Source organism: Callospermophilus lateralis, unplaced genomic scaffold (genome assembly GCF_048772815.1).
Source record: "Callospermophilus lateralis isolate mCalLat2 unplaced genomic scaffold, mCalLat2.hap1 Scaffold_2121, whole genome shotgun sequence".
NCBI classification, from domain to species: Eukaryota; Metazoa; Chordata; class Mammalia; order Rodentia; family Sciuridae; genus Callospermophilus; species Callospermophilus lateralis.
The window spans coordinates 140887-162381 of NW_027513089.1; the positions used below are offsets into that span (position 1 = coordinate 140887).

At 37.0% G+C, this 21495-nt stretch overlaps 1 protein-coding gene across 1 annotated transcript in view; it reads right to left on the reverse strand.

Moving 5' to 3' along the window:
• Positions 1-12398: 12398 nt before the first annotated feature.
• The window catches only part of LOC143390359 (roundabout homolog 2-like), a 101016-nt gene continuing 91919 nt past the window's right edge, over positions 12399-21495 (reverse strand). The window contains 1 exon segment of the mRNA XM_077108222.1: positions 12399-12583. Within this exon segment, the coding sequence (XP_076964337.1) occupies positions 12399-12583 (185 nt within the window).

Consider the following 21495-nt stretch of genomic DNA (forward strand, 5'->3'; position numbering starts at 1 on the left):
GTCCCACATATCCTACCTCCCATTCCACGTTCCCCCAGGACCCTAATGATTTGTTGATTATATCTTATTAAAGACAAACAACAGAAAAGCTTAGAAACATGAAAAATAATTAGAGCATAAAAGTAAGTATTGATAATTAGGAAATGGCAAAATATAATTAATCCTCCATTCTCTGCAAATATATTTTCTGAAATGATTCCATAGTTATAAAGTGCACAAGGATTTTCATTTCATAAAGCCCCATACAATTACGAACTGCACACAAAGCTATTTTCTCACAACATACACTTGCTATGCCACTTCAGGGCAGTAGTCAAAATACATTCAAACATGGGGTTGCTAGATTAGCTCTCTAGGCATAAGGCATAATGCCTCGGACTTTAACTGATATCTTTCTGTAGGTATATCTTGTCATCAGAGGTTTCAAGTTATCTATGTTTACATTTAATGCTACTAGAAATGATAGCTTTCTCTTTCCAAGTTATATCTATTTATTTTCCCAACCATTTGAGGTTTGAGGAAGTATTTAAAGATTTTGGATTATTAAAAAAATGCAGTACTAAAACACCATGTTCGATATTCCTTTTGCATTTGCCAGCTTCTGATACAACAATGAATTGAGAGGCCTCCTAAATATTCAATTGACTTTAATATATTGACACCCGCTGAATTATTTTACTAAGTTTAGTTGAACATCCTTGTGACTTTACTTGAAAAAGCAACCATTTCACATTTCACTAAATATTCTATCTATGAGCTAAAAGTCTAAACATAATGCAGAATAGCCTTAGTTAGTTGTGGAAATAGAATAGCATCAAAACAGTTAGAAGCTATGAAGCGCTGAAATTTTGTCTTCAATACACTTAAGAAGAACAAAGCTTTATAAAGCACCATTTCACTACTTATGTTCAATTAATTATAACATTTCTCTGGAGAGACATATGTACATATTTCACTATAATTTTAAGCAAGTGCAAGTTCACCAAGTGAGACTTCAGATAAATGCTGGGAAGAAAATAGCACTACCATCAACCACAGCTTTGTAAGTCAGAAGACTATTTTTGAAACAGATCCTTTTTAATATAAATCTTTTATATATGCTTAGAGGTGAAGTCCCGGTAAATATTACCTTATCAAAGGCAATTTTTTGGTGGGGTTAAAGTGTGGGCATTAGACCAATATTTCTTACCTGTAGGTTCAATCTACTTAAGCAACATGTATACCCAGAGAGCAGATAGTAAATATTTTCTCATAAGAAGATCCTTGGATCATCTTTAGCATTTAGAAAAGGCCTGAGTTCTGTGTGTAATAGAAGAAATTGCCTTTAAGTTTAAAATATTTCCTGCAGGTGTTCCCACAAAAGATCTTCCCTCTAAAAAAACTCGGCTGAGGCTATGAAATATGTACTTCCAGCTGTGGGACCCACCAGAAGTCACCCAAAATACTCTGAAAAAAGCAACTTGTCAGTTAAATGAATGAATCTTAAGATTTTCCACGCAGGGTGTTGATGAATGTGCAATGTACACACTGGTTTTGCTTAGGCAGTGACTGCTCAGCAAAAACCAGGATTATACCCACAGAAACAGTGCCTGCTGGGACTAAAGAAAACAGAAAATAGGACCCAGTGAAGGAAGCCTGCCAACATGTGTTATTGTTTGAGAAAAGTGAGGAATGATTCCCGAGGAATTCAGAGAACCTCTGACTGCTGCTTCCCTCACAAGCCTGGAGCAAGGTGGCTCCCTCCTCCATTTTAGCAGAACAAGTGGTTACCACAAAGAACACATGGAACATGTCCTCCCGAGAGAGCCATGTTGGTTGGGCTCTGGGGCAGACCTGAAGGACCTGAAGGACCCATGTTTTCCAAGAGGCACTTATTTTCTTTCTTCTGTCTTTGATACACATGGTTGTCCTAAATGTCTTGCCATTGGCCTCGGTGACATCAGATACTCCGAGACTGTTCCAGAGAGTTTTGCTTCAGCTGCTGCAACTTTTGATGAGTGTTCATCTCAGATAACTCCACCCCACAGCTTCTCTAGATGATGTCCCCCTCTGTGGCCACTGTAACTGTCCCCTCTGTGGTCTCTCAGAAGCTCCTCTCTAGAGGAAGCAGGACGTCCGCAGTATAGGCAGGACATGGTGCACATGTGTGAGCCTTCCATCTTCCGTTTTTGTTTGTTTGTTTGTTTTTTCCTATATGAGCAGTCTTCTCCTCACCCTTTTTGGAACAGTGGAATAGTCTGAGTACTGTTTCCCTTATGCTGCAACAAAAGTTCTAATGAAATGGGTTTTATTTTGTGTATTCATGATTTCTCTCTTGAGTAGAACCAGCGGACCTGGTGACTCTAAAAGCTAGTAACACTGAGGCTGCTGGTACTAAAAGCAGCCACAAACCAGAGCTGGCAACGCTGAGGGGTCTAGCAGCCAGAGAGGATCAGAGTGCAATGGAGAGTTCCAGAGAGCAGTTGGTAGCTGCTGGCTCCAGCTTCTAGTGTAACAGGTGTCCACTTAACTTTTTTTTTCCTTTTTTTGCATTGCAATTTTCTTTTTGTTTTTTATTGGTTGTTCAAAACATTACAAAGCTCTTGACATATCATCTTTCATACATTTGAAAAAAAAACAAGGGAGAGAATTGAACCATTTCACTTTTTGAACATAGCCTTCACTGCTCTGAGGCCTAGTCTAAAAGGGATGTGTTTATCTTTTCCTCCTCTCCCTCTTCCCTCCCTAACCTGGGGGCTGGGAAGAAGAACCACAGCCTCTGGGACTAGAGTCCTCTGTGCTTCTCTCTAGCTAGCAAAGCAATAAAACTTCTTTTTCCTTTCTCTCCAAATCATGTCCTTGTTATCAGATTGGCATCTGGGACAAAGATGGAGCTTTTGGTAACAAACGAATTATGTAGAAGCCTTCATGTCTGATGGAATGTTTCTGGTAGAGTTTAGACTTTGTTTGGGACCTATCTTGTGTCTTTCTTCCTTCTGTTTTCTGCCTGCTGGAATGGGAATATCCTACGCTTATCTAACCATTGTATTTTGGGAGCACATAATTCATCTGACTTCACAATTTCACAGTTGGAGATGAATCTGGTCTTAGGATGAGTCTCACATTTAAATGACGTTTAGCCAAGAGTAGACTTTAGAAGTTGAGTTGATGCTGGTATGAGTTAGGACTTCAGGACTGTTGGGTTTTTAATAAATATACTTTGTATGCAAGAAGGACATGCATTTTAAGCTATAGACTGGAATATGTCTCCCCCAAATTCAGATATTGAACCCCTAAATCCCAATGGGATGGTATTTGGAGATGGAGCCTTTTGGAAATAATTAAGGTTAATTGAGATCATATGGGTCTGATGAGGAAGAGAAGGGCTGGGGATGAAGCTCAGTAGTAGAGTGTTGGCCTGGCATGCATGAGACCATGGTTTTGGTCCCTAGCATCGCAAAGAGAGAGGCAGAGATATCTTTTTCTCTTCATATCCATGTACAGATCAATTGCCATATGAGGAAATGGCAAGGCACGGCAATGTACAAGCCAAACAAACAAACAAAAAAACTTTATCAGAAAATGATCCTGCCTGCCCATGAAAATTTCTGTTGTTTAAGCCACCCAATGAATGCAATTTTGTTATGACAGCCTGAGTTAATACAGGTCTCATTTTAAAATTTAAAATAATGAGAACAGCAAAAATATTTTGTCATTCCTACCTTCGTACACCTATGCAGCTTTTTGTGTTTTTTTTTTTCAACTGAATCTGTCACCAGTTGAGTTGAGACGACTCAGTTAGTAGGGTTGGAGGATGCTTGGATAAAATAATGCACTACATTGGCACTGCTGCTCTCTCCCGTTCTTTAAGTCAGATGGCTAATGGCGCTACTGCAGGACTCTCAGCGAAGATGATTGTCATCATGCGAGTCATTTGACAGGGGCTTTTCTTCCTCAACACCAGCTGGAGGCCAACTCAAGTATTGATTGCTGTCATTTTGCTTCTGTGAGCTCCCTTTGCTCAACCTTCAGTTTTGCTAAGATATGTTTATAGGGAAGCCATATGTGTGTGTGGGGGGGTGAGTGTGCACACATCAAGGTGAGATACTTTTGCACATGTGCTAATCTTACCAATTTTTGTTTTCTTTTTCACCATGCCACTAGTAGGCCACTTACTCATTTTGGACCTAACAGTTCTCTAACAGAAGCAAGGCTGGACTCCACTGTGATTCCTAGGATTATCCAGTGGCTTCCAGAAAGCCATATGGCCTCCTAGGACTATGGGGTTGAGCACATGTCATATGTTGGAAATGATAAACCCTTTTCTCAAACTATAAGAACTAGATTCATCTGCAAGCAAGAGAGATGTTTTCTTTTGTGAAAAACATGTCTACTCTTACTGCTCCAAGTGTCATTAAAGACTCATTCAAGAGTAAGGAGTGTGGGCTTGGAAGTCAAAGAAGCTTCTAGTTCTGGCTCCCCCAATGACTGGTTGAACAGGTGGAATATTGTCACTTAGCCTCTTTCAGCCTCATAAAATCATCAAGTAAATATTGGTCAAATGCCCACTGAATGTCAGAGGCTGCACATGGAGATAGGAAGGAAATAAAGAAGAACAAAAAATAAACACATGTAGGGTGGGGGGAAAACTAAACTAAAATCTCCAAATCTCAGAGGAACTTACCACCTTGTAAAAGGAGCAGATGTAAAATAAATATGTCGGGGTGTTCTGGGGACACCAAGCTGGGAATCACAGTCTGCCTTTATGTAACATGTGTGATCAGTGACCAGTACTTCAAATGTCCATCTTCTGATGAACTCTTCAGTAGTAGTAATGGAGAGGATGAGAGCTTTGTGCTTATTTAAAGGGAAAAGCAGGAGATGGAAGAGAAATACTGTGGATTAGCTAGCCTATCATGGCATTTGGCACATGACCATGGGACCGGATTTGTGCTGTACCTGAAGACACTCTAGAATGGATGATATTACACTTGAGAGCATAATACAGTTTTGTTACTTTGGTGTTTTTGCAGCTTTGGACTGCCCTAGATTTCTGTTCCCAGAGCAAGACCTCATTCTCCAAGGAAGAGAAAGCTTTAGCAGCAGGCAGTGCTGAGAGGCAACATGCTCATTAGAGTCAGCAATTGCCCTGGAGACAGTGACAGTTACCAGTTTAGACCCGGGACTGGGATAGCCACACTCAGAGTATGGGTCTTCTTCCTGCACATGTGGGGTGTCCACAGTATTGAGAGGTCATAGATTGTCTTTCTAGCAACTGCTATTATGAGGCAACTGAGGCTACAAATGAATATTAATACTCATACAATCTCAGAGTCCATGGAGCCTGAGTCCAATGTAGATTACATATATGATTATAATAAATTTATAGTAAGTATCTAATGATGGTAACCACAGATAGTAATAAGGACACCCAAAAGTATAGAGTGAACTCAGAAGACTTAAGGGAGGATTCAACAGAAAAGCCTATGGTTTATAATTTTCTTATAGGTAGAAAAAATATTTTACATATAGGAAAGGGGAGATATTCATTTCAAAAAGGTCAGAATATGTAAAAGCATGAAGAACTAGAGAACTGAGAGAATTTGAGTAATTCTCTCAAAAAAAGGCAAGAACAAATTAGTTAGGAATGCTTTTTGTTGCATATCACAGAAAACCCAGAGGAAATAGTTGCAATGAACAAAAGTTTATTTTTATCTCAAAAAAAAAAATAAGTTCACAATAAGTAATTGCTGGATATGTTTCAGGGTCAATAATGCCACTCCTACATGACTGTAACATGACTGCTGCTGCTCCAAACATTGCACACATGCTTCAGGCAGGAGGAATAGAAAACAGAAAATGGTTATGCCTTACTTTTTTTTTTCCTGGAAAGACAAGAATTTGTCAGAATCTTATCAACACGATTTCAAGTAGATATAATCCTGATTGTGTCAAATGTCTCTTCTCGTGGTACCATGCCCCCACTACCCGCCCCCCCCCCAAATCTGGGAAAATAAAGATTTATCTTCATCTACTGTTGTATTTATAATACCCCAAAGAATTGTTAGAAATAAAAAGATGGATCAACAGGAAGTGGTGAAAAATTATACATTGTTAGAGTATTCAGCCTATGTACATGTAGGAGAAATAAAAGTTAAAAAGTAAAGAAAAGGGTTACCTGGTTTGAAAGGCCTCTTGGGCCTATAAATTTTGGTCTTCTGGTCCTCAAGACAGAGAACCCACTAATTTTCTTTTAATATATATTCTGTAAACTCCCTTGTCAATCACCCTAACACTGTACAGAACATCCTTTGGAAACTTAGGCAATGTTAGCCATTGCCATGAACTCCCTGCTTATCCGACTTCCCCTGAAACTCAGGAAACACAGAACATTCCTCCTTCTCCTCCCTAATCATGCTCCATACTGGGACTCTGGCACATTAAAGGTGAGTGAGTACAGCAGGAAGCAGCTGCTCCTGACGAGAACAGACCTTCCTCATATCCAGCATCTAGGAGCAGTACTGAGATGGGCAAGAGACTGGAGGAAGGAAATTTTATTCAGATCCTGACTGTCACAGATGAGCTTCCTGGCCTCACACAACTCATTCTCTAGGCTTCTGTCATGGAGGATAAGCTAAAATAATAGGGTTGAACTAGTGAAATTATAGAATCCATTCTAGTTCTATGATTATTTGTTGATTTACATCCTTCAGCTCCTCCAAGCATGCACACACACCCTGGCTGTATTTTTTAAAGATTGATAGGATGACATTTAATGGGGAAAAAATCAAGGCAAAAACCTTCCTTTATTAGAGACATGGATCTCTAAGTTAGTTAGATTTACAGTCTTTGTACAAGTAACATTGTAGCCATTAAGGAACCTATGAACTAATATCTCCCCACCACCATTTCCCAGTTTTGGAGTCCTACATTGGTCTAGCTTTAGTCTCTCTTATTTCACTATGAAAAGTTTTGCCATCAAGGCGGCTGGGTAATTCTCTTATTTCCTTCAGAACACATGACTGTTCATTAAGCTTGGAGCTACAGCCTTCATGCTTCTAGACAGTCACAAATATCTTTAAATGTCATTTATGCATGACTGTGTGTATAAGAAAGAGGAGGTTTTGGAATTGGGTTCAGGGAAATAATGACCTCGCTGTCATTTATCATCAATAAGCCCTTGAAGATAATCCACATAGGCACTGCTGGACAGAGATGCTCAGTCAGTGTGCTCCACTAGCTTCTAGGCTCTGCTTCTGATTGCTCTTCTTGGACCATTTTCTTTCTTTAACTTTGGCGAATTACTAATGTTATAGACGATATTTGCTTCTGTTGTGGATGAGATCAAATCACTTGTCAAATAAGCTGATCTTGAAATTTGGGTGGAACGTCTCAACCCTGGGGACTAAAGACAACATGTTCACTGAAGAAGGAAATCTTCATTACTGTGAGTGTACAGCATTCTGTTGTTGCAGGAGAACTCTGACATTTTTCTAACTGGATTGCATCTGCACTTTTAAAAGACAGACAGTAGAGTATCACTGGAGATAATAGGATCTGAAACTCGAAAGCCTTCATATTTTATTAGAGCTATCTTGATCCCATTTCATTAAGTCACTGGAGTGTTATTTCACATTCCGGTGTCTGCATAACTGCATTGCCTTTGTTTCTCAGTTCTATTTAAAATTCCCTGCCACATCAAGGCTAGTGAATGTCACTGAAGATAACTATAAACATGTAATAACTTCCAACTACAGGAATGTGTAGCTTGAAAGCACTTGAATGATCAGGTCTCTTTGTAATAAGTGGGAGCCAGGGGAGGACAAATTAAGTCCAACCACTTGGTGTGGTTGTCAGATTTAATTTGAGATCTGACCATCCATGCATAGACATAGACATTTATCACAGATGGTCAAGGAATGGAAGTGTGTTCTAATGAACAATAAGTCTACATAAAGCAAATGAAAGACTGATTCCCACATCACAAAGAACCTCTAGATCAACCAATCTCAAAATTACAAAAGAACCTGGGAAAGAATGTAATGTGAATTTGCACCATGAAAATATATTACAATGACAACTTAATTTAGTAACTTGCTTTGAACTTTGTTCTAGTTGTCCATTGTTGCAAAGAAACAAATAAACAAACAAAAAACAAAAATAAAATAGCAAACTTGTTGACATTAAGCAAGAATTTATTATTATCTTTACTGGATCTGTGAGTCTCACATAGCATTACAGCCAGATGTTAATTGACTTTTGAAGGTTTAACAGGGTCACGATCAAGATAACTTCTTCAATCACTGGTCTATCATCTGCCTGAGTTAAAACCACTTAGGGCTGTTCAAGCATCTTTTTTTCCATGCCATCACTTCACATGACTAGTTGGAGTATCCACAGAGCATAGTGGTCTGAGAAAATTGGTTTTCCCTAGAGCAGAATTGGTTTTACCCATAGACAAAGTTAGAAACTACAAGAGTTCTTATGACATAAGATCAGGAGTCAGTCAGACAGTATTACCCCTCTCACAAATTATTTGTTACCAGCATATCACAACGTCAGCCTAGACTCAAGGGTCAGGAGTTATATAAGGGCATGAATATTAGGAAGCGTGGTCAGTAGAGGTCCTTCTTCAGAGAACAGCTATAAAAACTTTGTTAATCTACGAGCTGAGGGATTTGCTGTTGCTTACTATGAATAGAGCACTCCTCTAAATAAGATGTTTCTTAACTTACAATGGGGTGATATCCTCATAAACCAAATGAAAATTGAAAATTTCTTAAGTTGAAAATGTGTTTGATACACCTGGTTGGTCCTACTGAGCATCACAGCTTTGCCTAGCCTATCTTTAAGATTAAGTGTTCCAAACACTTCCATGATCCTACTGTTGAACAAACTTATCTAATATGAAGACTATTTTATAATTAAGAGTGAAATATCTCATGTATACACATAATAGGCATTTTGCAGACATGATGGGATGCAAAATAATAAAAAAACTACTATATCTGAAAACTATAGCATTGCAGGACACTGCAAAGAATGGGTTATTTATGTTTGTGATCTCATGGTTGCCTGGAAGATGACAAGCAACACAAGAGAGTACTGTACCACATTTTGCTAGCTCTGGAAAAGATAAAAATTCAAAATACAATGCATAAGCTCATTTCCTACTAAATGTGCTTTGCTTTTCACCATCCCAAAGTTGAAAATTCAAGTCAAACCATCTTAAGTTAGGGACTATCTGTACTTTTGTATGCATTATCCATTTTAATATTGTAATAACCCAGTGAAAGATGAGGTTTTTTTTATTTGTTTGTTTGTTTTTAGGTAAACTAATTGTTTTATATATTTGGTGCATGACAGCTCTGTACCAGACTGTGGTGGATGGAATTCTACATGGCCCTTGAGGTCTCTGCCCCATGGTGTTCCTCCTCTAACTCTTGTTATGTGACAAAGGGATTTTGCATATTTAATTAAGTTTTCTAATTAGTTGACTTCAATACAAGGAGCTTATTCAGGTGAGACTATCCTTTAAAAGCAGGGATTTTTCTCCAGCTGGTAGCAGAAGAAAAAGTCAAAGAGATAAAAAGCATGTGAAGGAATCCACGAGCCACTGCTGACCTTGAAGATAAAGGGGTTGTGTGAAGGCTGTAGAGAGATTTTAGCAGAGGTGGGTAACAACAGCCCAACAGCCAACGAGAAAACAAGGACTTCAATCCAGCAATCATAAGAAATTATGTTCTACCATAATTAAGGGAATTTTGATGCATGTTCATCCTCAGTTTCCAGGTCTGAACTTAACCAGACCAATCCTTAATTTGGGCCTTATGATCCCTAAGCAGAGAACCCAGTTGAGTCTGGCTGGACATCAAAATTGTAGAGCTATGAAATAAGTAGGCATTGTATTGTCACAAAATGTGGTAATTTGTTAGTCAGAAACCAAAAATCTAATTTGGTACCTATAGGGCTTTTGTGGGTATCACACTCTTGCTTGAACTTTGCCTGTTTGTTCTGCTATCCTAAAATACCACAGACTGGGTCATTGATAAACAATAGAGTTTATTTCCCACCATTCCAGAGGCTGGGAGTTCCAAGATGGAGGAATCAGCACATCTGTTTGTCTGGACATGGCTTCATCCTCTAGAGGGAAGAACACCATCCCCATATTGTACAAGGTGAAAGGGAAAGTCTCTTTTATTAGGGTCTTGATCCCATTCACAAGGTCTCATTCCTGATGACATTACACTGGAAATTTGGAAGAGATATAGGCAAACCAATTTCTAATTCCCCCCACTCCTTTACCAGTTTTTTTTTCAATGAACTTTCTCTAGTAAATTCATTTCATTTCAAACTCCTTATCTTGGGATTTCACTTTGGAGAATTAACTGAGTTAACAGAGCTGGTCCTAGAAAGTGGACAGTGGGAGAGAATCCTGAGGTGGGGTCATTTACCAGCCTGATGGTAACATAGATGCAATTACTGGTGGAAACTGTATTGTAACTTGTAATTCAATAGCGTCTTATATCTAACCTTCCTCTGAGGTGAATTGGGATGGGATTGGAGGTAATGAATTTATTTTCTTTTGCATTATCTCCAGCATTCAAGTAATATAGGGGAAGTAGTAACTTTTAGAATCATTGAGTGATTGATTGGGTTTTGTCAAATATCATTTATATACTAAAGAAAGGAAAGGATAAACTCAAATCTTGTAGCCTCATGTTTGGCAACTGGGGTACATGGCATCCTAACTTTCTCTCCAAAAATCTTGTGCAGCTCCACCCCTAAGTCCTTGCTGTTTAGAGACCACTTGGCCTCCCTCTCTGTTGGCTTAATTCTGCTCAATTCCTACAGCTTTCCTCAAAAGACACTCCATATTACTGGCATCTCTTAATCTGGAGAGTATCCAGTGCTACTTGAGCTTCCTTTACACATCTCCAGGCAGCACCCTCTCAGCGGCTGCTTGCAGGGTCTCAGGAGCTACAAGACTTCTTTTCTCAGGTGAATTTTTCTCTTGCTTTGATCTTGTTTCTTTTTTCTATCCCCCTATTTATCCCCTGTGGAATACAAATGTTTATTCTATGCCTTCATATTTTGGATATATATAATTTGCTTCAGACTTTTAGAGGGACTCATGCTGAGAGTTTGCCTTGAATCTCAGTGGAGACTTTGAACTTGAATGTTTGGGCAATCCTTGAATTATTGAGACTTGGAAATGGACTAAATGTATTTTTCACTGTGGGGTGGACATGAACTTTTGAGGGTACAGGCAGAATATTATGGTTTAGATATGAGGTATCATCCAAAAACTCACTCGTGAGACAATGCAAGAAAGTTTCGAGATGAAATGATTGGTTTATGAGAGCTACATCCTGATCATTGCTGATAGGGATTAACTGGATGCTAACTCTAAGCAGGTGGGATATAGCTGGAGGAGGTGGGGTCACTAGTGGTGTGCCTTTGGGACTTATATTTTGTCCTTGTTGATCAGAGTTCTCTCTTCCTGATTCCTGGTAGCATGTGCCACATTCCTCTACCACATTGTTCCACCATGAAGTTCTGCCTCAACTAGGCCCTGGAGCAATGAACTTGGCTATCTATTTACTGAGCTTCTGAAATCATCCTCCTCTAATCCAGGGTAGCAGAAGTGTTGACCAAGTGTCAGAGAAGTCTAGAATAAATGGTGAAGGTGGGAGATGGTGTACATTACTTAGGCTACAGGACCAACTATGATGGAAGTCCTGCCATAGAGCACAATATAGTATAACTCACTAATACTTCCTTTTCATTTTTATTTTTCTAGGAATTTTATCAGACATCATCTTGAAGCAACAGTGTAATGGATTTAATGTGACAACTGAATGGATCTGACCATTGATATGGATGAATTGTAGCAGATCATGTTTCCCACACGTTTCTTATAATCATCCACAGATTTCCCCACTAACTCATATTTTACCAGTCCAAATCTGCATCTTTTAAACATAGAGCTGTCTTCAGGATGATGAGCATACCCTGTCTACACAAATGAGATGCAAAAAGCCTGAAAATGTATGTTCCTTCAGGAAAAGCCACTAAAAAATAATTAGTGACATAAAGGTACAGATTCTCAGCTCTCTCACAAAGTGATGAACTGAACTCTTGTGAAATATAGACTGCATAGATTATCCGGTTAGGATTGACCTAAGTTTACTATCTGTAGGACTTGATTACCATATTTATGCTTGATCTCCTTCTAGTTAAAGGACAACTTCCCTTGAATTCATGAATTCTTTTCTCTGCTACATCATTTAGAAGCAATTCTTCCTTCTCTTCTTCTCTACTGATATGGTTTGAATGTGTATGCCCCTACAAAATTCATATATTGGAATTTAAACCCCAAGATGATAATATTAGAAGATGGGACCTTTGGGAGGGGACTAGGTGAAACCCTCATTAATGGGAACAATGCTTTTATGAAAGAGCTGGGAGAAATCACTCGGGCCCTTTTGACCCTTCACCTTCTGCCAGGTGAAGATGCAATAACAAGATGACACCTTGGAAATAAAGATGAGCTTCACCAAATCTGCTGGTACCTTGATCTTGGACTTCTCACCCTCCAGAACTATGAGCAATAAATTTCCATTGTTTACAAATTACCTAGTATGTGGTATTTTGTTGTAGCACCAGGAATACATCAAGATCTCCTCTACACATACCCTTTCCCCGGCTTCTCCTTTACTACTTCTCCTCCTTCTTCCCCTTTCTCCTCTTCTTCCTCCTCTCCTTTTCCTCCTCCTCCTCTTCCCCTCTTCCTTCTCCTTCTCCTTTTACTCTTCTTTTTCCTCCTCCTCGTCCTTCTCCTTCTTCTTTTCTAGCTTATTTATTTCAGAAAGCATGGTTCCTTTAAGAACTCAGTCATATCAACTAGTTAAGACTTTATTCTGAGCAATGCAAGATGCCACTGAAGAGCTTTGAGGAGAGAAAAATGACACAGAAAAATGACACTTTTCTGTATATTTTATGTAGAAAAGACTGTAAGACAGGAGTGGAATGACAGATGATAAGGGGGGAGACTTCAGGTAAAATATGTGTACACACTCACACACACAGCCCTTCATGGTATGATATGTGTATGTGCCAGTCTCTCCTCCCTTATTGTATATATTTTTAAAAATTTCTATTGTCCATGGAAATTAACAACACTGTCTCCCTTACCACTTGAAGATACGGATTATGGTCACAAGGTCTGGAAAACCAAAAATAAACAAGGAAATTTTTTTCCCATCATTCTCACCCCCTATTTAGGAGTAAAGACCCATATCTTAATTATTGTGCATGGATATAATTGTCCTCTCTACCTCTATCCTTCCCAATACTGAACTGGGTAGAACATTTTTTCTTACATTCATTGTCACATTTCTTGTCTTATCTTAGGCATTCTTTTTTTGCCATTTTTGTTAAAAAAATTAAAATCAGCTGTAAATTGATTTTATGAATGAACAAGTGAATAAAATTTTAAACTAATTAACCAAAGTGGGAATATGAAGAGAATGTCAAACCTGAAACCTGGAAAGGCACCAGAACATTAGTGTGGGCTGTGAACAGGAACTGATCATTAGACCCAAGAAGATAGTGCCTGCAAATAATTAATGCAATTATAACAGGAAGAAGAGAATGTACAAATATATATATATATATATATATATATATATATATATATATATATATATATATATATATATATAGTATTGAGCATTTGCTTTGGGAATCATTTTCCTGAGCATTTCCTTTTTCTATTTAGTTATACATACTATTAGGGTTCATTTTGACATAATTATACAAGCATGAAATAAAGTTTTCTCTGATTCAGTTCCTAGTAATTCCCCTTTCCCTCCCCTCCCTCCGTGTTCCCTTTCCTCTATTCTACTAATCTTTCTTCAATTTATCTATATATTTGCTTAAATTAGTGCCGTGTGTGTGTGTCTGTGTGTGTGTGTGTGTGTGTGTGTGTGTGTGTGTGTGTCTATGATTTACTGTGGTATATTCAAATACCTACATAGGAAATTTTGGTCAGATTCATTCCAGTGTTCTTCCTGTCCCTCCTCCTTTACCCTCAATCCCCTTCCTCTGCTCCATTAACCTCTTCCTACTCTTCCTGAGCATTTTCTATCCATTCCTTAAGTTAATCTTCACAGCAGCCCGATAGGTTTGCATTAATCTAACTTTTTACAGATACTAGCAGCAAGGAACACTTGGGAGAAGTAATGTGTGGACCCTTAATGAAAAGTATGCAAACAACAATTCAAAACTCCACTAGATTAGGTTGAAATTAGGAAGACACTGGTGTGGTTGCTGTGGGGATATATTCTGGCTCTTTTGGGATTTCTTATGAAAACTCTGGGGAGGCTGAATCAGCACATACAGGAAATCAATGGTTCCATATATAAAAAGTTGAAGGAGACAGAGAAGCAGCAGCTGGAGATCATGGTGCATGGAGATTCCAACTTAACACAAACATGAAGAATGGCCCTGGATTGCAAAAGACTTAATCTACTTACACATAACATATGATGACAGAGTACCATTCCTTTGTGAGACACCTGTATTTCAATTCCTTTCATTTTCATGACATAACTCTCACAGAAAGATATTCTTCTCTTCCTTCCACTCTCCTCCTCCCTGGCTTCACTTCCCTTTCCAGTCCATCTCCTCCACTTCTTCTCCACCTCCATTTTACTCCTTCCCCTCTCCCTTTAATGAAGAACAAAGCTAACAGTTGAACCCCAAGTTTCTGATTTCAAACCCACCATGTGCTGCCTCTATTATTTCTGTGTAAAATATGAATTTTCTTGAGACCTATGTGTTAAGTTAGGTTTTTGGCAGGTGTAGAATTAATTTTAATTTATGTGAGAATAAATTTTAAAAGGAAAATTTGACAGGTAAAATTTGAAGAGTTGAAATTGAGAAAAATCAACATAGTCCCCAAAGCAAAAATTATATATATATAAATTGACTTCTGCTTAACATGTGTTTGAAAAATCATCATTATTTATTATGTTCATCATCAGCCACTTAAGAGCTTGTATTACTGGGGCTGGAATTGCAGCTTAGTGGTAAAGTGCTTATTAGAGCATGCATTAGGCCCTCAGTTTGCTCCTTGGCACATCCCAAATTGATCAATCAATTGATCAGTCTTTTTTGGATTATTTACTAAATTCAGTATTTAGTTTTCCTATCTCATTAGTTCTTTGCTTGATTAAGTAGTATATATAATTATTATTTATTATATTATCTTTATATGAAACTTTCTAATCTTGTGTATTTAAATTCTCTGACTCCGGGCAGTGTCTTTCTATTTTTCCCCTATTTTTTTATTTCCCTTCATTATAGCAGATCTCTGTGTAGCAGTTGCTATGATCATAAACAACCTAATCAAAGCAATCAACATTTGCTACATACCTCCTACTTGTGAGGGCCTGTGCCACATTAGGACTGTAAATGAAGTAACATGCTGTACATGTGTATCCATACAGTATCCACTAGTTACATGTGGTTAATTAAATGTAAATTATTTAAAATAAAATGTTCAGTCCTTTTTCATTGGCCACATAATTCCATTGGTTGTGGTATTGAACAGGACAGGTCATAAAATAGATAAATCATTGTCCATTGTGCTCACAGAAAGTTCTAGAATTAGTGCATAACTTATGCTAGCAATTTATGACTGTATTCTGTGCTGTTTGAATTCACTACTTCTTTCTTCCATTAGATTTTTAGTTCCATCTGCAATACTTGCTGGATGGTAGCTACTCTATAAACAAACATGAATAAGGAGGTGGGGGAAGTCTTAGAATTTGCTCTGCAAAGAGATAAACAATTCAAATATGTCCAATTTAAATTTGTCATGTTTATTTTTTAATTAGTGCTCATCCAGCAAAATTTGTACTCATTTGTATTTAGGAAACCTAAAAAAAAAGTTGGTGAACTAGTATAAAAAGAGTAATGGTTAAATATTTTCTATCTGACATAATCACATATAACAGATTGAATTGTCTCTCTTTGTTTATCTGTTCCATACTTAACTATTGAATATTCTCAGGATTACTTAACCTTTTAAATGTGTTTTATGTAAATGATCTCATTAAGAAAAAATACATTTGGGTCAATTCCAGACTTAAATCTTGTACTTTTAGTTTTTGTTTATACCATAGTTAATACATGATGATGATTTTTTTACAGCTTACCTGAAAATCATTAATTTCATAAATGATATTAGTCAAGATTCTTATTGTTAAGTGACAAATGCCAATCTGAATCAATTTAACAAGACAGAATAACTTAAGGAATACAAGAAATTAGTGAATATCCAACACATAGGAAAGACTGGGGTATAGTTAAGTCTGGCAAACACCTTGATTCAGGGTTTGAAGGACCATAGGACTCTATGTATGGATTGAGCTTCCATTTGCTTATTGACATCATCTTATCAACATATAATGTTATATAGATTTCTTCTGTATGGTGGAACGCATAAATTTTAACTGTTTCTGTGTGTTTCATGTTAAGATTTCAAATCCTAGAGATGTACTTTCTTAGATTAATTTGGTGCAATCCTGTTCCCAAGCTTCCTGGATCATTGAACTCAGCCAGGAATCAGAAAATAATTTTTTTTAACCAGTTTTGGTCCGATTCTCACAATTGGATCAACATGGCTGGGAGATGTACTCATGGCCAGTATTGAGGAAGTTATGAAAAGATAAAGGAAATTCTAGAAGGAGACAAAAACAATACACATCCAGGACAATAATATAAAAGAGTTCCCATTTCTTCTCAAATTTTCATTGGCGACTCAGAAACATTTTCCATATGGTTCCGAGTAATCCTTGGGTCTCAACACTCAGATTGCTGCAGACAGCTCTATCAGGCACTCTCTCCTGTTTTTTTTGTTATCTTTTCTAACAAAAGGAGCAGTGTTAGTATTCACAACAGCACGATACAATGAAATCATCTGTTTACCAAGCACCAAAGGCAGTGTTACATATTATTTAACCCTTATTGTGGTTAGAAAGAAAATAATAACAATTGTTCTCTCTTTTTTCATTGCTAAGATCATAATTGAGCATTTAGCAGAAGTTCCATTCCTGAGTTTCTTTCTTTAATAGGCAGTGACCTTTAACAAATAACCACTAATATAATTAATATTTTCCTTCTCAATCTTGCACTCTCCACCCATTGTCTACATTCTGTCTTTCAAATTATATTGGGTCATACAGAGGACACATGCTAGATGTTTGGATTCCAGAATTACAAGCTTCACAGCCAATGTGTATTTGCATAAAAGCAGACTTCTTTTTCAGACATTAGACACACAGAGCAGCCTTCAGTCTGCCAACTTTATTACTGTTCATTTCACCATCCTACAGCAGCTCTTCCTAAAACAGTACCATTAATCTCTGCAATATAAGGTACTCGTCCATAATCACTCACAGAAGAAATAAGATACTGTCTTGTTCTATGGAATACATCAATGATATGGTATTGTTAAGCATTTTATGATTCAGGAAAAAAAAACATGATAAAACTGAATGAATATTTGAACGAAATAGCTTGAAGACAAAAGTGGAAAGCAGAAAAATAATATAGATCTTTTATTTTGGTTGGGTGTGCTATGCCAGCAATACTGTCAAAATATCTGTGTGCCCATGTGGCAGAAAAATGAAAATGCTTTGATAGGTAGAGACTATCCCATATATTTTACAACAGACAGCCACAACATAACCCTGTATATGATATGTTCACATTTCAAGCCCCATTCTGTGACTGGCTGAACCAGCTAATGGGTTACTCCATATTCGAAGATTTACACTAAGCTTTTTCTTTCCAATTTTCCTTGGACTGCAGGAGTTACTGATGCTGATTGAACACTGCGGCTCAATAAACAACTTTGCTATCTCAAAAAATACACCCTCTTTGCCAGCAAGATGTTTGGAGTGATTCCAAGAAAAAGACAAAAAAAAAGAAAAGTCTGGTCAATGGAGAGAAGGAACCACATTGAAAGGTTTGCAGTCCTATTTTCACTCTGGTCATAAATCATTATCCACTCTGGCATTGATTAATTGGTCTTTCTCGAATTCTCCAGAATTCTTATGAAAATCTAGGCTAAAGCACTATTACACTATTAGCAGAAGACAGAAAGGGATACATTTTCTAAATGTTGTCTGGAGATAACAGTGTGTAGGCAAAAATGTGCCACATTGAAAGTAGCTCTTTGGTTATTTACATTTTTAGAGTGATTTAGTTTCTTTTGTCAAAGTCTTCATTCACCCCCTTTCTTATCTCAGGTCTACAACCAAGCCAGAGAGGGTGAGGGTGACATGCTCTACATAGTCCACCTGTCACTTGTGATACCAGGGCATCCTGGCCCCATTGAAAGTTTCTATGTTATGATGTCTAATTCTTCAGGGTTTATTGCTAATGATCCAGTTTTCCATTGGTAATTGAAGCTAGTATCTTAAACAGATTAAAAATGGGTTAAAACAGCTGTCTGAATGTCACATTTGGTCAGGCTTCTGGAGATGAGGCTCCGAATTCGAACAACAGTTTCACTTTGAGAATTAATAAGCTTTTAATTTGAGGCCTAATGTCTACTGATTCCTGTTTTCTGTTCACTGACTGCTATCTTGCCTTCCTTTACTCCTCAATGACTGCAGTTTTTTATTTTGCTTATGTGTTTCTTTTGAAGAAAGTTTGTAATTACACTTTACAGTTTGTTAGTTACAATTTTAAGTGATACATACTATTTATTAAAGAATAGCTATGCTATAAATTTATCAAAGTATACAATCATACAAAAGGAAATAAACCAACAGGTCACATTCAAAAGCTCAAATACAGACCCATGTATATACAGATACTATGTACATGACAGCTGCTTTTGTGTATGAATGGTTTTACAGAGAGCATTTATAATATTGGCTACCCATTACAGATAATAATGAATCCAGATTCCTATTTTAAAAACATGAGAAGGTTATATTTCAGGCAGATAAAAAATGAGTGAGTCAGGCACAGTGGTAAATGCCTGTAATCCCAGAGTCTCAGGAGGCTGAGGCAGGAGGATCGCTAGATCAAAGCCAGCCTCAGCAACTTAGCAAGGTCATAAGCAACACAGTGAGACCTGCTCTCCAAATAAAATACAAAATAGGGCTGCAAATGTGGGTCAGTGGTCAAATACCCCTGAGTTCAATCCCCAGTACCCTCCTGAAAAAAACCCCAAACCAAACAACAACAACAACAAAATCACATTTAAATTTTTTTTTGTACATGAATAGAAAGGAAAATGATGTCAGGGCTATGAATTGATTGCTTGGAAAGATAAAACACACACACACACACACACACACACACACACACACACATAAAAGCTACTATTTATTAAACAAATACACTAATAAACTAATCCTTTTAAACAACTTGGGGACATGAACAAAACATTTGATTTGGGGAACTAACAAGAAGTAGTAGGCAATTTGGGATCAGTATTTGCTCCAATGAGTGTAATTATTGTGTAAATTGTGGCTCTTGACAAAAATCTCTGATTCCTGTTGAGATGTTGTTAATGCCCCAGGAAGAAGCCTGCCTTCTCCAGTGTGATTGCTTACAAAGACACAGCTGTTTCCTTCCTCCTTTTTCCCACAGGAGATGGTCAAATTGCCAGTGTTTCATTTTCAAGTGCCATTGTTCACATAGAGCTTTAGGAAAAGGCTCCTGCTTTTTTATTGTTAATCCAATTCTAAGTGATGATCTTTATTTTAATCCTGTAACATTTTATAACAAATTTATTAGGCACTGACATTAGCCACTAAGGCACAAATAGCTCTGTCACTTTTTTTTTAACTTAACCAGTAATTTAGTAATTTATGCAGCCTCAGAATTACTTTATTGGTATGTGAAATCTGTTTTCATGAAGAATTTATGGGAAAAATATAAATCAAGACCTGTTTCTTCAATACCTTTCTAACATCATTCCATTAGTTATGATTCTGACCGAAAAGCAATGTGATAACGTTTATGACTTGATAGGATACTTTAACATCATATTTTATATTGCATATATACAATGATCAAGAAGGAAAGTACAATTGTTCTATATTCTGAGGAAAGAAGTTAAATTTATTCATTAAAGAAATTGAAGAATAGGTTAAAGATGTTAATGATAACTGAATGCGAGCTCATGCTGGGACCTTATATGAATTAGGTTTGGCAGTCTCAACAAACACTAGGCAAGCCCTAGTTATATTCCCAGCCCAATTTTTAACTTGTAATATAATATTGAAATAGTTTTAGTAGGAGTTATCTGATATTGAACACACTTATTTTTTAATACTTTGTTGCCATTCATATATAAGGATTTCTCTTATACATTTAAAAAATAACATCATATTTTTAAATATTTAAAAAATAACATCTCTATTACTGATTAATTTAATTCTTGGTAAATGGTTACTTGCATAAGAAAGGGTTGCATATTACTGAAAATATTACTCCTTTTTCTTAAGTTGAATATTAGCCTTATGTGTCTTCCCCCCCAACACCCAGGCTGCTTCCATTTGCCTATTTCATCTTTTAGTAGAATCATTACCCATTGGTAATTGTTTTTAAATCACCCTGTTAGGATATTTAAATTTATTGATTGCACCAATCTACCATCATTCAAAATTAATCAAGCAAATTTAAATCTTTATATTCTCTATTCCACTTTCATTTCTATGATAATATTAGCATCTTTGTACTCACTGCCAGTGAAAGTTCGTTTAATGGTAACCCTTCATTTTCACTTCTGAGCATCTATATTTATAAATTTCTGAGTATTCTGATTTTTGTAGTTTCTAGTTAGCTATATTTAAAATTCTACTTTGACTTAGTTCTATTATTATCTTACTGAGATAAGTCTTTTTCCCTTAAATTTCATGTTATTCATTATTAATTTTAGCAAAACTCTACTTTATGTAGAGCCTAGTGATAATCAAGCAATAGTCTTAAAAAATAATAATTATTCTTTTGTGGGAGGTAGTAGATATGAACTGGGGGTGGGGAAAGAAAATGAGTCTATTTTTATGCTTTAGTTTTAGCCTAATGATTTCAAGTGTTCACAGCACAGAATTGTGGAAATGCTGAGGAACATGATGCACTCATACCTGTTGAGAAAGTGCAGAGTACTGATCTCAATTAAGTTCTTGAAACATAATTCAATGATTTGATTTAATAACTCACTTTTCTCATCACCTTCACAGAGTTCCTGGGATTTGCATGATTCTTTCCCAAGAGTTAAATTGGTTAAAAAAAATATGCAGCAAGGTATGGCATAAAATACCTTTGGGGTCACTAAAGAGTCTAATGGCAGAATAGGTACTACAGATCCTGGAAGAGTATTAATCCCATGAGGTGTCCCAGGACAAAGGGTTTTATGTCACAGAAGATGTATAAATAAGTCAGGCAGTGATGAAAACTCTACATATATTCAAACCTCGAGCT